We start from the raw sequence: 12,478 nt of genomic DNA, 5'->3' as shown, positions 1-12,478 counted from the left end.
AGTACGTCCATCTATGTTCAAACTAGTTAATCTTCTCTCTGTTAAGAGCAAGAAAAAGATTAAGTAATATGGCAAAATTTTCTAGTTTGGCTTTCTAAGGTTAGATCAAATATCAATACAAATCCTATTGTCCATCCTCCATAATATGTCTGTATCACTGTATTCACTAGTGTATTATTATATGTTGTAATTGTTGATGATGAATAGCCGAAGGGTTAAAGGTTATTAACACTATCTACGGTAATATAGCCCCATCTCCCCTCAGTGGTCATTCGACGTGAGGCACTGGCAAGGCCAGTCTGAGACCGGATTTGTTTTGTTTTTGTTTTTCTTTTTGTAATTGATAGTAGCCTATTGACATGTCTGGAATGAAATAACCAATTTTCAAATCACCAAAAGACACAGTTTACCGTCAAACTAGTTATGCTTGTTGAATTATAGAAAAAAAATAGCATAACAAGAAAAGATATCCGTATCATTGTGGATGTAAATAAAGGACTGTAACGAAAGACTTTCCGTCGGTCACTTCAGCTATAACATTGTACAAGTGAATAGCACGGGAGTTAAGAATTAACTATAGTAGATCCCAGCAACTGTTTCGTCCTCAAGGTTTCTAGGTTACGGTATGACGTTTAGAATTAGATACAGTAGATCCTAGCAACTGTTTCGTCCTCAAGGTTTCTAGGTTACGGTATGACGTTTAGAATTAGATACAGTAGATCCTAGCAACTGTTTCGTCCTCAAGGTTTCTAGGTTACGGTATGACGTTTAGAATTAGATACAGTAGATCCTAGCAACTGTTTCGTCCTCAAGGTTTCTAGGTTACGGTATGACGTATAGAATTAGATACAGTAGATCCTAGCAACTGTTTCGTCCTCAAGGTTTCTAGATTACGGTATGACGTTTAGAATTAGATACAGTAGATCCTAGCAACTGTTTCGTCCTCAAGGTTTCTAGGTTACGGTATGACGTTTAGAATTAGATACAGTAGATCCTAGCAACTGTTTCGTCCTCAAGGTTTCTAGGTTACGGTATGACGTTTAGAATTAGATACAGTAGATCCTAGCAACTGTTTCGTCCTCAAGGTTTCTAGGTTACGGTACGACTCCTAAAAGCTGTTATTGTTATTAGCCGTTCTTTGGTAAATTAATATGTAACGACGATGAATTATCTTTTCTGTATTAGTTTGATTTATAAAGAAAAGCCAGGAGTTCTCAGATATTGTTAAGGGATGTACAAAACCATTAACAAGGTTTTTCAATTATATCAACATTTGATACCATGATAAATAAGATTATCATTTATTATCGCATTATCGCTGATCTCTGTATATACAACAAACCTATACTGCATAGAAAATGTTTCCATTGACTCAGGGTCCGCAGCATGGGATGTCCTTTAATATTTGTAATGTTTTTATTGGGTTACACAACCGCGAACTACTTTCCGTTGGGAAATAGTTTTGATTCACTCAGAATATACAAATGTACTTTACGCTTTTCTAAAATTGTCTGATGTATGAAAATTACAAAATCCATCTACTTATGGGGCTGCTGCACCTCCCCGTCTTCATTTTGACTTTTCTTTCGATCACTTTTGGATTTTCCTTACTCGCTTCCTAGGTTTCAAAATTGCAGTGGCACTGACGAGTCCTAAAAGGACAAAACATCTGTATGATGCAGCGTAATTTATTGTTCGGTCCTACTTTATCTCAGTAAAAATCAATTATCAACTGATCCTGTATGACGTCTTATCTTTAGATAAACATAGATTTATTAACCACATCCACAGTATATTTCAACTTATCTATCGTGTTTCCATTTCCCCAACTTATGGAGTTCATGTGACGCAGTCGCTTCAATAATCAAGGACTTGTTCCTTAAGTATTGAAGTCGGATGTATTTGATGATCCTTAGTTTGTCCAATTGGATTCATTGTAGTTACCCTTGTTCTCATTTGGGAACGTTAAATTATTTACTATGATTAACCAAAATTTACATGGAGGATGTCGTCGATCAAGAAGAAGACGCTTATTTATCCGGAACATCAAGTCTTATTATCTTTATACCTTCTCAGCAGTTTCCGTGTAATATTTCTTATGTTTTATTTTGTCCTAGTTTTATTGATTCAGTAGACAAGCTGATCTTTCCTATTTCTGTTCAGAATCGATAAATGTTTTGTCAAAGTAGGGTGAATGGTGAAAGGCTACAGTATCCGAGTTACTAACACACAAATACGATACCAACATTATACAGTTATATAAGTTGTCTATGAAATCTGAAATCACGGAGCATTACGTAATCATCGTACAGAGACACTAGACACAACAGGAAATGACGGAGGTTAGTTTAACCGGTGTTAAAAACGATGAACTATAGTGAACCGGAGATTTTATGTAGTAGTTTATAAAAACAACTCCCAAAAAATAGTACAACGGAAGAGATATAATGTAGCTGGTCGGAACATTATGACGCAAGTTTATGCCGTTTTCTACCAAATAAATAGCTATAACACATTTCAAACAGATACCAATTGAAATGTTGTTTTGAACTCATTCATTATAAACCCATACACCAAATATCATCAGTAAATATACATTAAATATCTATAGATTTTAGAGAACGGTAAACAAAGTATTAAAACCCGCGAAATGTTCTTAATGGTTTTATATAAAGCAGCAATGTTTATTCACAAATAAATGCAATATTGATTACATAAAATGCACCCCCCCCCTCTCCATTCCTCCTTCCCTCTTTTCAATTATTTGTATTTTAAAAACTGAACTGAATTTTGCCCAGTGATCTGAGTTTGGTCCAACCAGTCGGTAATTTGTGCATGATCATGAAAAGTGAGGAAGTGAACTGTAAGAAAATGACTTAGGTTATCAACACGGCTTAAGGAAACATGGAAGTAGATATACTACTACTGTTGGTATTTTCTATATGTACAAATACTCGTGGAGTAGAACTTGAAGTGCCACAGTTTGTAAGTACTCATTATTCATCTACCACGGGGTATAGGTCGATACGTGAGATCGGTCTGTATAGCTGTGCTCGACAATGTGGTTTGGAATCAGGGTGCAACTCGTTTACATACAATCTCAAAAATCACCGATGTCTACTTCATGAAGACAGTGTTTATACGGCATTAGGAAATTATGAAGCTTATCCTGAATATGTCTATGGAGATAGGGCCACAATAGTTTCGGTAAGTTTCTTTCTCAAACTTTCAAACATTTAATTTTTTCACGGTGTTCAACACTCTTTTTCTGGTAACTAGCATGTGAAATGTGAACAGTGGTCCGAGTACATGGTTTTGAACCTCATTGGAGCATACCTCTTGAAAGAGGGGAATCTTCAAAACAATTCTCTATTACGACACCAGGTTTTGTGTGTTCTAAACACGTCAGTGTAGCTTTCGTCGTTTCGTTATGACACTATTGACGCGAAACGACCAAGGTGATATTCGATTTTGCTGTCGGTTTTTTATATGTCAACAAGGCCATTATTTCCCAAAGATCTCTGTGTATTGAAATTCTTTTGTTCTGTTAATGTTTCGTTCAGATTAAGATTTTCGGTAACATGTCGATATTCTCTTGTTGTTTGTTACAAACTCTCACAATTACTGTTCACTGACAGCCTAATTTAGATATTTTTGTTATCAGGATGGTGTATTTGTCGTAATCATGATATAGGAAAACATCCATCGGCGATAAGAAACCCTTTCCCAATGATCCGATGTCAGACCTATACTTCTCTCACTTACCTCAGACTTTTAAAACTGAAACTTTCTTCTGTAGTGAGTTAATTTTTTTATAAATTAAACTCAAGGAACGTACCGAATTCTGATTCAAAACAATCCCTTTGACTGTTACACTGGTAATATGCTGACATAGCTTTCTTAGTGTTAGTTTGTAAAGAAAAATATTCTGATGTTTGATAAATATCTTTGACTGAAATTAACAATTTCAATTTGTAATGATATTGATGAATGATAAAAAAAACGTCTCGGTTCTCACGGCCGTCACAGTTCTCACACGGCTGTCTCGGTTCTCACGGCCGTCACAAGCCTCACACGAATGTCTCGGTTCTCACGGCTGTCACAGTTCTCACACGGCTGTCTCGGTTCTCACGGCCGTCACAAGCCTCACACGGCTGTCTCGGTTCTCACGGCCGTCACAGGTCTCACACGGCTGTCTCGCTTCTCACGGCCGTCACAGGTCTCACACGGCTGTTTCGGTTCTCACGGCCGTCACAAGCCTCACACGAATGTCTCGGTTCTCACGGCTGTCACAGTTCTCACACGGCTGTCTCGGTTCTCACGGCCGTCACAAGTCTCACACGGCTGTCTCGGTTCTCACGGCCGTCACAAGCCTCACACGACTGTCTCGGTTCTCACGGCCGTCACAAGCCTCACACGAATGTCTCGGTTCTCACGGCTGTCACAGTTCTCACACGGCTGTCTCGGTTCTCACGGCTGTCACAAGCCTCACACGGCTGTCTCGGTTCTCACGGCCGTCACAAGCCTCACACGAATGTCTCGGTTCTCACGGCTGTCACAGTTCTCACACGGCTGTCTCGGTTCTCACGACCGTCACAAGCCTAACACGACCGTCTCGGTTCTCACGGCCGTCACAGTTCTCACACGGCTGTCTCGGTTCTCACGGCCGTCACAAGCCTCACACGGCTGTCTCGGTTCTCACGGCCGTCACAGTTCTCACACGGCTGTCTCGGTTCTCACTGCCGTCACAAGCCTCACACGACTGTCTCGGTTCTCACGGCCGTCACAAGTCTCACACGACTGTCTCGGTCCTCACGGCCGTCACAGTTCTCCCACGGCTGTCTCGGTTCTAATGGCCGTCACAGTTCTCACACGGCTGTCTCGGTTCTCACGGCCGTCACAGTTCTCACATGGCTATCTATGTTCTGACGGCCATCACAGTTCTCACATGGCTGTCTCCATTCTCATGGCTGTCACGGGTCTCATGTTCCGGATCTGCAACAGCTATCGTAGTATGACATCAACCTATAGCCCTGTATACCGGTGTTTACATCGAGCAAACATCACCGTTACCAACACCCATTATGAAAACCATCCTATACTTAATCGTTACAGGTCCTAAAATATTTTTGGCTAGATTTACACCAGCCTTGTTACTTCTTGTGTTACAAGTATTATTGTTTAACCACATAAATAGTTGCCACGTCGTGATTCACGTATAACAATACTTTAATATATTTACATGTCAATATATACAGTATACTTGATTGGTCGGTTGCTGTTATCTGTTTCATGGCGGTCGCTGTCGACGAAGCAGCAAACGCGAAGTATTCCGGATCATTTGGTTCCATCCCTCTTGTTCGTTAAAAGTATCTCTATGTTAATATTTTTGCTCAAATGCTGCTCACGTTTCATCGATTTAGACTTTGACTTAAAGTTTGTGAAGTTGGCGGTTGTTTCTTGTTGTTTGTGAAATAGAAAACAATGAATATTTGTGGTTTAATCATGAAATTATACAGCAATTAATGCGAGCAAGAAACACGAGTACAATATCCAATCCGCCAGGACTTAGATATAGCATTTAATGTATTATAGGATGAATCTCTGATGGGAAAATGTCGTGAACATGACTGTCCAAATTACACTTCCTGTATCCGTCTGACGTCCGCCTCAACGGTTTGTGTAATTACAGGTAAATCGTTTCATTACTAATGTGTATGTCTTGTTTTATGTCCTTTGGCATAAAGCAATTTCTGCTACAAACACCACATATCATCACACTATTGAAATGTGATAAAAAGCAAACAATGTATCAATTTCATTACATTAGTCGTCTGTGCATGTCAGCCATTTTGCCAAGTAAAAAGTACATCCTCGTTGTGCTTGTAGGGTCGGACAACACGTACATCTTGGTGGTGTTTGTACCGATTTTCATTAATATTGAGTATCATCATAAATTTCAAAAATCGGAAAACGAATGTTACATTGTTGTTTCTTATGTAAAACCACACTTACATACAAATAATCATGGAAATCGGACGATGTCTAAATTTCTCAGCCAATCAGAAGCCACAAAGTGGCGACCATCTTGTCCAATCGGTAAACGAATATCGTCATTGTGTTTCTTGTTTAAAATCACGTCTACATGCCTACTTTCATGAAAATCTCACAATATCTAAGTTTTATCCAGAGGCCGCAATTGACCAGTAAAATGACCGACCGAAAAATGAAAACGCTTTTGCATACCGCTTCTCATATACGAACACTCATGTAAAGTTTCGTTAAATTCCATCCAATGGTTTTTGAGAAACGTGTCGGAAAATTCGCCGGCAGAGGAAATTGTAAATGCTGACAATAAGTAAGTATTCGTATCGTTATCTGAATATGACCGTGACGACTATACCACAACTGATTCGAGTACATGTTTAGATGAGTAGATAATCTGACCACACGGGGACATTGTACAAAGTTTACTTTGCGAAATATACACTATTAAATTCCTATTTAAGTCGTTAGTTTCTCAAGACCCGCCATTTTGTTAACATTAGAGCACATTCGCGTTTGAAAGAGCCAGAATTGCAAAGCTTTTAAATGACTCGGCAGTATTAATCTCTATGGTTCACTACTCCAGAAACTTTACCCTTAAGTAACAAGCCACTACCGGGTTCATTATAGGCTTGCTGGTGATGATTCAAGGTGCCACATCACCAATCTCGATAAGGGCTGATGGATTCGAAACACAAGCGAAACACTGTTTGTCTATTTAGTTTATTCATTTTTGTTTTTTCCAGTCTAATATCTGGAAAACTGGATATATACAAAATAATTTACTAAGCACATATTTTTTTGCACCGTGATTGCTGTATTATGTGAGACATGACGTCGCTATTAAGACACGTTTAAATAAATATAGACATAGCAGCGGTTTGAGTGCCCTGGTATGTAAATATTTGTAAAATGTTAGCTTGTTACTAAATAAAATTGTTTTTAAAAAAATCCGATTTTTTACGTAAAAGAGAACTGATCTGAGTATATCATGGCTACATTAGATGATCTGTTCACACTTGAACACTGTAGAAGGTTTACTTGATGAAATATACGCTATCAGATCCCAATCTACGTCGTCAGTTCCTTAATGTCCGCAATTTTGTTACAAATAAAGCATATGCACGTTTGAAAAAATGCAAATTTTCTAACCGACTCGGAGGTATCTTCGCCAGAAACTTATCGGCTACTTTTTCCTTAAGCAGCAAGCTACAACCGCATTATTCATAGGTTAGCTGTGGAACAAACAGTCGATAAACTCGCTGCCGCAGACGAACAAGGTCTCGTTCTCAATAACGGATAGAGGTTCGACGCCATTTTTTTTCTTTTTCAATTTCATTTTCTTTTAATTTTTTTTACGTTGTCTAATATTTTAGTTTGTAACTGGCGAATGCTAAATAATCGTTTTCTAGGGCACAACAGGTCTTTTTATTCGTCCTATTCGACAGCTGTATTATGTGTCAAAGGACTCGCAATAATGGGACATTTTTAAGAATATAGATATTATCATTTTTTAGACACAGCTGCATTTAAGATACACGAACTTGTAAATTTTTGTATATAAAAAAAGATATTTATTTCAGCATGTGGTCCCATGGCGGAGCTTCCATATTTTATTGACTATGATAATATTTCGTCCACGATGAGCCCGGTGGGTGTCACCCGGTACCTTCCGTGTGATCCCGGGTACATTGGACATAGAGAAGTCGTCTGTCTACCCACTGGGCAGTGGTCAGAACCGGAAGTCAAATGTGAAGGTATTTCATTTATATAAGATTCAGACATGCATCAAAATATCACATCTTCAATACGTTAAACAATAATTTCAGTGACCTAATCTGTTTGATTAGTAAAGCACGTCATATTTTGACAGTTTGAAACCTATGTCGCTCTCAAACCTAGAATTTTATTATTAGCTCGTCGAATTTCCACTGACGTATTACTGTACACTGCTAACGTCTGTCCGTCTGTCCGGCAACAACAGGTGGATTTTGGTGCAGGTTTCTTCAGTGGACATCAGTTCAGTCAGATAATATGTTACTGTCATGATTTCTGCCATGAATGATACAGGTTCATTTTTTTGGACATTTTTGGTCAAAGTTTTGGCAAAGTTTTCGGCAGTGGTCTACAGTTGTCAGATTATTGGTTGGTACATTGTGTGAATGTTTTTGTGGGTATAGAGTCAATTTATGAACATTATTTTTATGTTTTCATTTTATTTTTTACATGTTTGGGAGTCTACTTTTTGGGGCATTTTTCTTTTAATTTTTGGAGCAGGTTCTTTATAATGTTTACTTAACCAATTTTTGACAGGATTGTTCTTGTTGGGACCAACAATGACAAAATGGATCTATTTTGTGATTTGTGATTTTACATTTTTTGGGTCATTTTTTCTTGCAAAAGTTTTCTACAGTGGTCTACACTTCGGTCAGATAATGTGTTGTCTGACGTTTTGGCCAGGATGTTCTTCTAGAGTCTATGAATGGTGTATATTTATACGTGACAATGGCTACCTGAATTTAATCAGTTATACAATAACTAGGTAATTAGATTTAACAATATGAACCGTATAATGACTTAAGTATAAAACATAAAACACTGTGTGACATGTTAGTTATCTCTATAGGAAATGTTTACGTCAAAGAGAAACTTAATTTGACATTGCAATGTTTTTACATTTAGTGATTCATTTAATATTTTAATCTTAAAAAACAAGATGATTAAACACGTAAGAATAGGACCATACACGACACCAACAACCAGATTTACACGGAGACAGGTACAAGGTGAGTAAGTGTTCAGTTTGGTAAGCGTCTTCCACTTCACCGACGAAAAGCATCAGGTACATTTAGGTCAATTCAAGTACATAACGTGATAGTCTCGAAACAATCTTCACAATAATAAACCCACTGGATATACTGAATCGAAAACTTGATATTGCACACATAAAATCTATATATCATGATGGAGACTGTAAAATCTCTCATATGTCGTACGTTACTTTACAGAATATATACCTTTCATATAGAGTACTCTATTGAAGAAGTAAATGTAACTGATTCAGCTGGATCTCATTTGATTTGTAAAAAAATCAATTTACTGTTAGATTCCTAATTTAGATTAATATCCAAAAGTTTCGTATTTTTATTTTAGATTGTGGAGACCCACCGAGTGTTTCTGACGCAGTAGTCACTGTCGGTAGCACAACTATAGGTTCGAGCAGAAAATACGAGTGCTCTCAAGGAACTACTTCCTTCGGTTCTGGTGTCATTCTATGCCAAGACAATGGACAGTGGTCGGTACCGTCGTTGAAATGCGTGCCAGGTAATACATAGAGAATTAGGTCAACTAAAGGGGTACCATTAATAAAGATATATATCAGTTTTTCGGTCTTGTATCCACAATTATCCTGACAAAGCTGTTAAAATAGAGATGACAATGAAAACTAAAGTCGATATCCTATTTAAGTTATTAGTATTATTTTCTTATTTATTTCACAGAATATGTACCTAACTAATTACTTACTTCCCTACTAAATCACAGGAAAGAAACACGCCGTTCAGTCCCGGTGTATTAATACTGATACTCCGTATTGTGATTGTATTTAATTGAAAACATTGTGAACTGATGTAGAAAGACAAAATACCTTTCCAGGTTACCATCCTATTAAATGGTGGATCATTCGTGTGTGAAAAGTTTGCTTAAAATACCTGCAATATCACGTGGTCATGAGGAAATACCGTAAATAGCACAATGTAAAGAAGAACGCGCGTGCTTGAATTGTTCATGGAAAGGTCTATGTCTTTTTTGAGTTATAATATAAGGCCTGACAACTCTTTTGTCTGATGAATTCGTTGTATCCCCTTCTCTATGGTCCAGCCAACACAAGGCAGCTTCTCAAATTTATTAATTTAAGAAATCAATTTTCAGGTAGACAATCAACATAGTCAAGTTGAAATATTATTGACAAAGGGTCGAAATATATATATGGAATCTTTGCTTTACAAGGTTTCCCGCGCCATGTTGAATTTCTCTTAAACCTTTGCACTTCAATTCAAGGTTCCATATGAAATGAGCCTTCAAAACAACAACAACAAATAAGAATAAATCTTTTAGTAAATTTTTCATGGGGAAGGTAGGTCTATTAACCTAAACGTGCCAAGTATAACGCAGGGAAGATAACTCCAATTGCATTGCAGAGCTAAGTGAATTTATTAGTTTATCATATTACAGTAGATAACAAGGCACGATGGCGTATATTTCCATCACATTGTCGTCGGTTTGGTGTATAGTAACGGGTATTGATTATTTCATTGTGTCTCACAACTTCCTGGCGGACACTACGATACTGACCACCACGCGCCATCTCCAAAACTACCATCAACATTACTTTTCAATTTAAAATCACAAGATCACCAATGGAGTTCATCTTTCATTAGCAGAGACAAAATAAATGTTACCCTAGACGTAGTAGTAGTATGCCTTAAAGTGTACAACAATGAGTAGATGATCTCTGACTTAATCGGAACCAACCTGTGTTGAAGATGGAATCTGATGGAATACCAAAAAAATATATTAAAAAACTTACCTTTGGACACGTTGTAATTACAACAGTATATCTATGTTGTCATGGTTACAAGATCCCTTTCCTTTACTCATTAATGCTACTGCAAAACTCAACGATGAAGAGGAAACAAAATGTTCTCAAAGGACATAGTGTATGGTATACAGTATTAGTATCAAGCGATGAAATTGGACATGTGACAATCACTTTACAATACTGATCGTTGAAGATTTCTCTTTGTGGATATTGACGTTTAATACTACAAGGGATACTGTTGAAAATAGTCATCTCGTGTGTTACGATTTAACCATAGTTCTTACATTTCCCAAATTTCAGATTGTGTTATTTCAACGCACATGCATCATGCGTACACCACGGCGACTGTAGCACCAGCAGGACGCCTCATACACTACAAGTGTAACACAGGCTACCATCAACTTACCGGAACAGGAAACAGGTACTGCAACACAGATGGATTATGGGAAGCACTTGACATAATCTGCTCCGAAGTCGGTAGGTTACCTTTCATTTAATACGATATTTCATGTGGTGTTTTACAAAAGGTTTTCCGTGGAAAGTTAACGATAAAGATCCTGGTAATGCATTGGTTCTGGCTTTCATATTTGTTTTCCCTTAAACTCCTAAGAATCATTAAAATGTCAGTTATTGGCCCCATTTCTCTTCCATTGACGTCTCATTGCACGTGACGCCATGAAGCCATTTAAATTGAAACGATAGCAGCATACCAGTCAGTTATTTAAGCGAGTTAATGAGGGAAAATCAAAACATTTAATGTCGGTTAGGGTTTAATAGTGAAATAAATGCATTGGAAAAATATGTCTAGATGGGTTTTTTATCTGACGCAGTTCTAGTCGGCTAGGGTTTATGTTTTATTCTCAGGAACGAAAATACAAATTTAGGTGATAGATTCCATTATCGTCGATAGGATAACGAATTATCATGATGATTTATTCTGAATAAAACATCTTGGGAAGATTGAAAAAAATATTGCAACAATTTCTCAACTATTTAGCAATGTTTTTGTCTGTTTTTTCACCTAGACTGTGGATCACCACCTCTTCCTCAAGTCGGAGCCCATATCACAGCTTACCACCAGTTGACATACATATACACAATAACATACGGATGTGATACTGGCCTTGTATCAACACAGCCTGGGAAAATGACACTCAACTGTCAAAGTGATGGTCATTGGTCCCCTGTTGAATATCAGTGTTTATAAACAAATTGGGATTGGGTGAAATTCTGCTCTTACTTTCTGTTTGTGACTCTACATACATTGGGATTGGGTGAAATTCTGCTTTTACTTTCTGTTTGTGACTACATACATTGGGATTGGGTGAAATTCTCCTCTTACTTTCTGTTTGTGACTCTACATACATTGGGATTGGGTGAAATTCTGCTCTTACTTTCTGTTTGTGACTCTACATACATTGGGATTGGGTGAAATTCTGCTTTTACTTTCTGTTTGTGACTACATACATTGGGATTGGGTGAAATTCTCCTCTTACTTTCTGTTTGTGACTCTACATACATTGGGATTGGGTGAAATTCTGCTCTTACTTTCTGTTTGTGACTCTACATACATTGGGATTGGGTGAAATTCTGCTCTTACTTTCTGTTTGTGACTACATACATTGGGATTGGGTGAAATTCTGCTCTTACTTTCTGTTTGTGACTCTACATACATTGGGATTGGGTGAAATTCTGCTCTTACTTTCTGTTTGTGACTCTACATACGTTGGGATTGGGTGAAATTCTGCTCTTACTTTCTGTTTGTGACTACATACATTGGGATTGGGTGAAATTCTGCTTTTACTTTCTGTTTGTGACTCTACATACATTGGG

The 12,478-nt window shown here is 37.6% G+C and overlaps 1 protein-coding gene across 1 annotated transcript; it reads left to right on the top strand.

Annotated features, from left to right (window-relative positions):
- The first annotated feature begins 2,904 nt into the window (after positions 1-2,904).
- On the top strand, positions 2,905-11,852 carry LOC132560626 (sushi, von Willebrand factor type A, EGF and pentraxin domain-containing protein 1-like). Its single transcript, XM_060225289.1, has 6 exons — positions 2,905-3,207; positions 5,596-5,692; positions 7,629-7,802; positions 9,199-9,369; positions 10,946-11,122; positions 11,671-11,852. Exons 1-6 carry the CDS (start codon positions 2,905-2,907, stop codon positions 11,850-11,852), a joined length of 1,104 nt encoding a protein of 367 aa, XP_060081272.1.
- The last annotated feature ends 626 nt before the right edge of the window (positions 11,853-12,478 follow it).

This window comes from Ylistrum balloti, unplaced genomic scaffold (assembly GCF_031769215.1).
Source record: "Ylistrum balloti isolate Yb309-2 unplaced genomic scaffold, AGI_CSIRO_Ybal_v1 Utg371088, whole genome shotgun sequence".
In the NCBI taxonomy this organism is placed as follows: Eukaryota; Metazoa; Mollusca; class Bivalvia; order Pectinida; family Pectinidae; genus Ylistrum; species Ylistrum balloti.
Note: the sequence above shows the minus strand (reverse complement) of the source record. Positions and strands in the feature narration are given on the sequence as shown.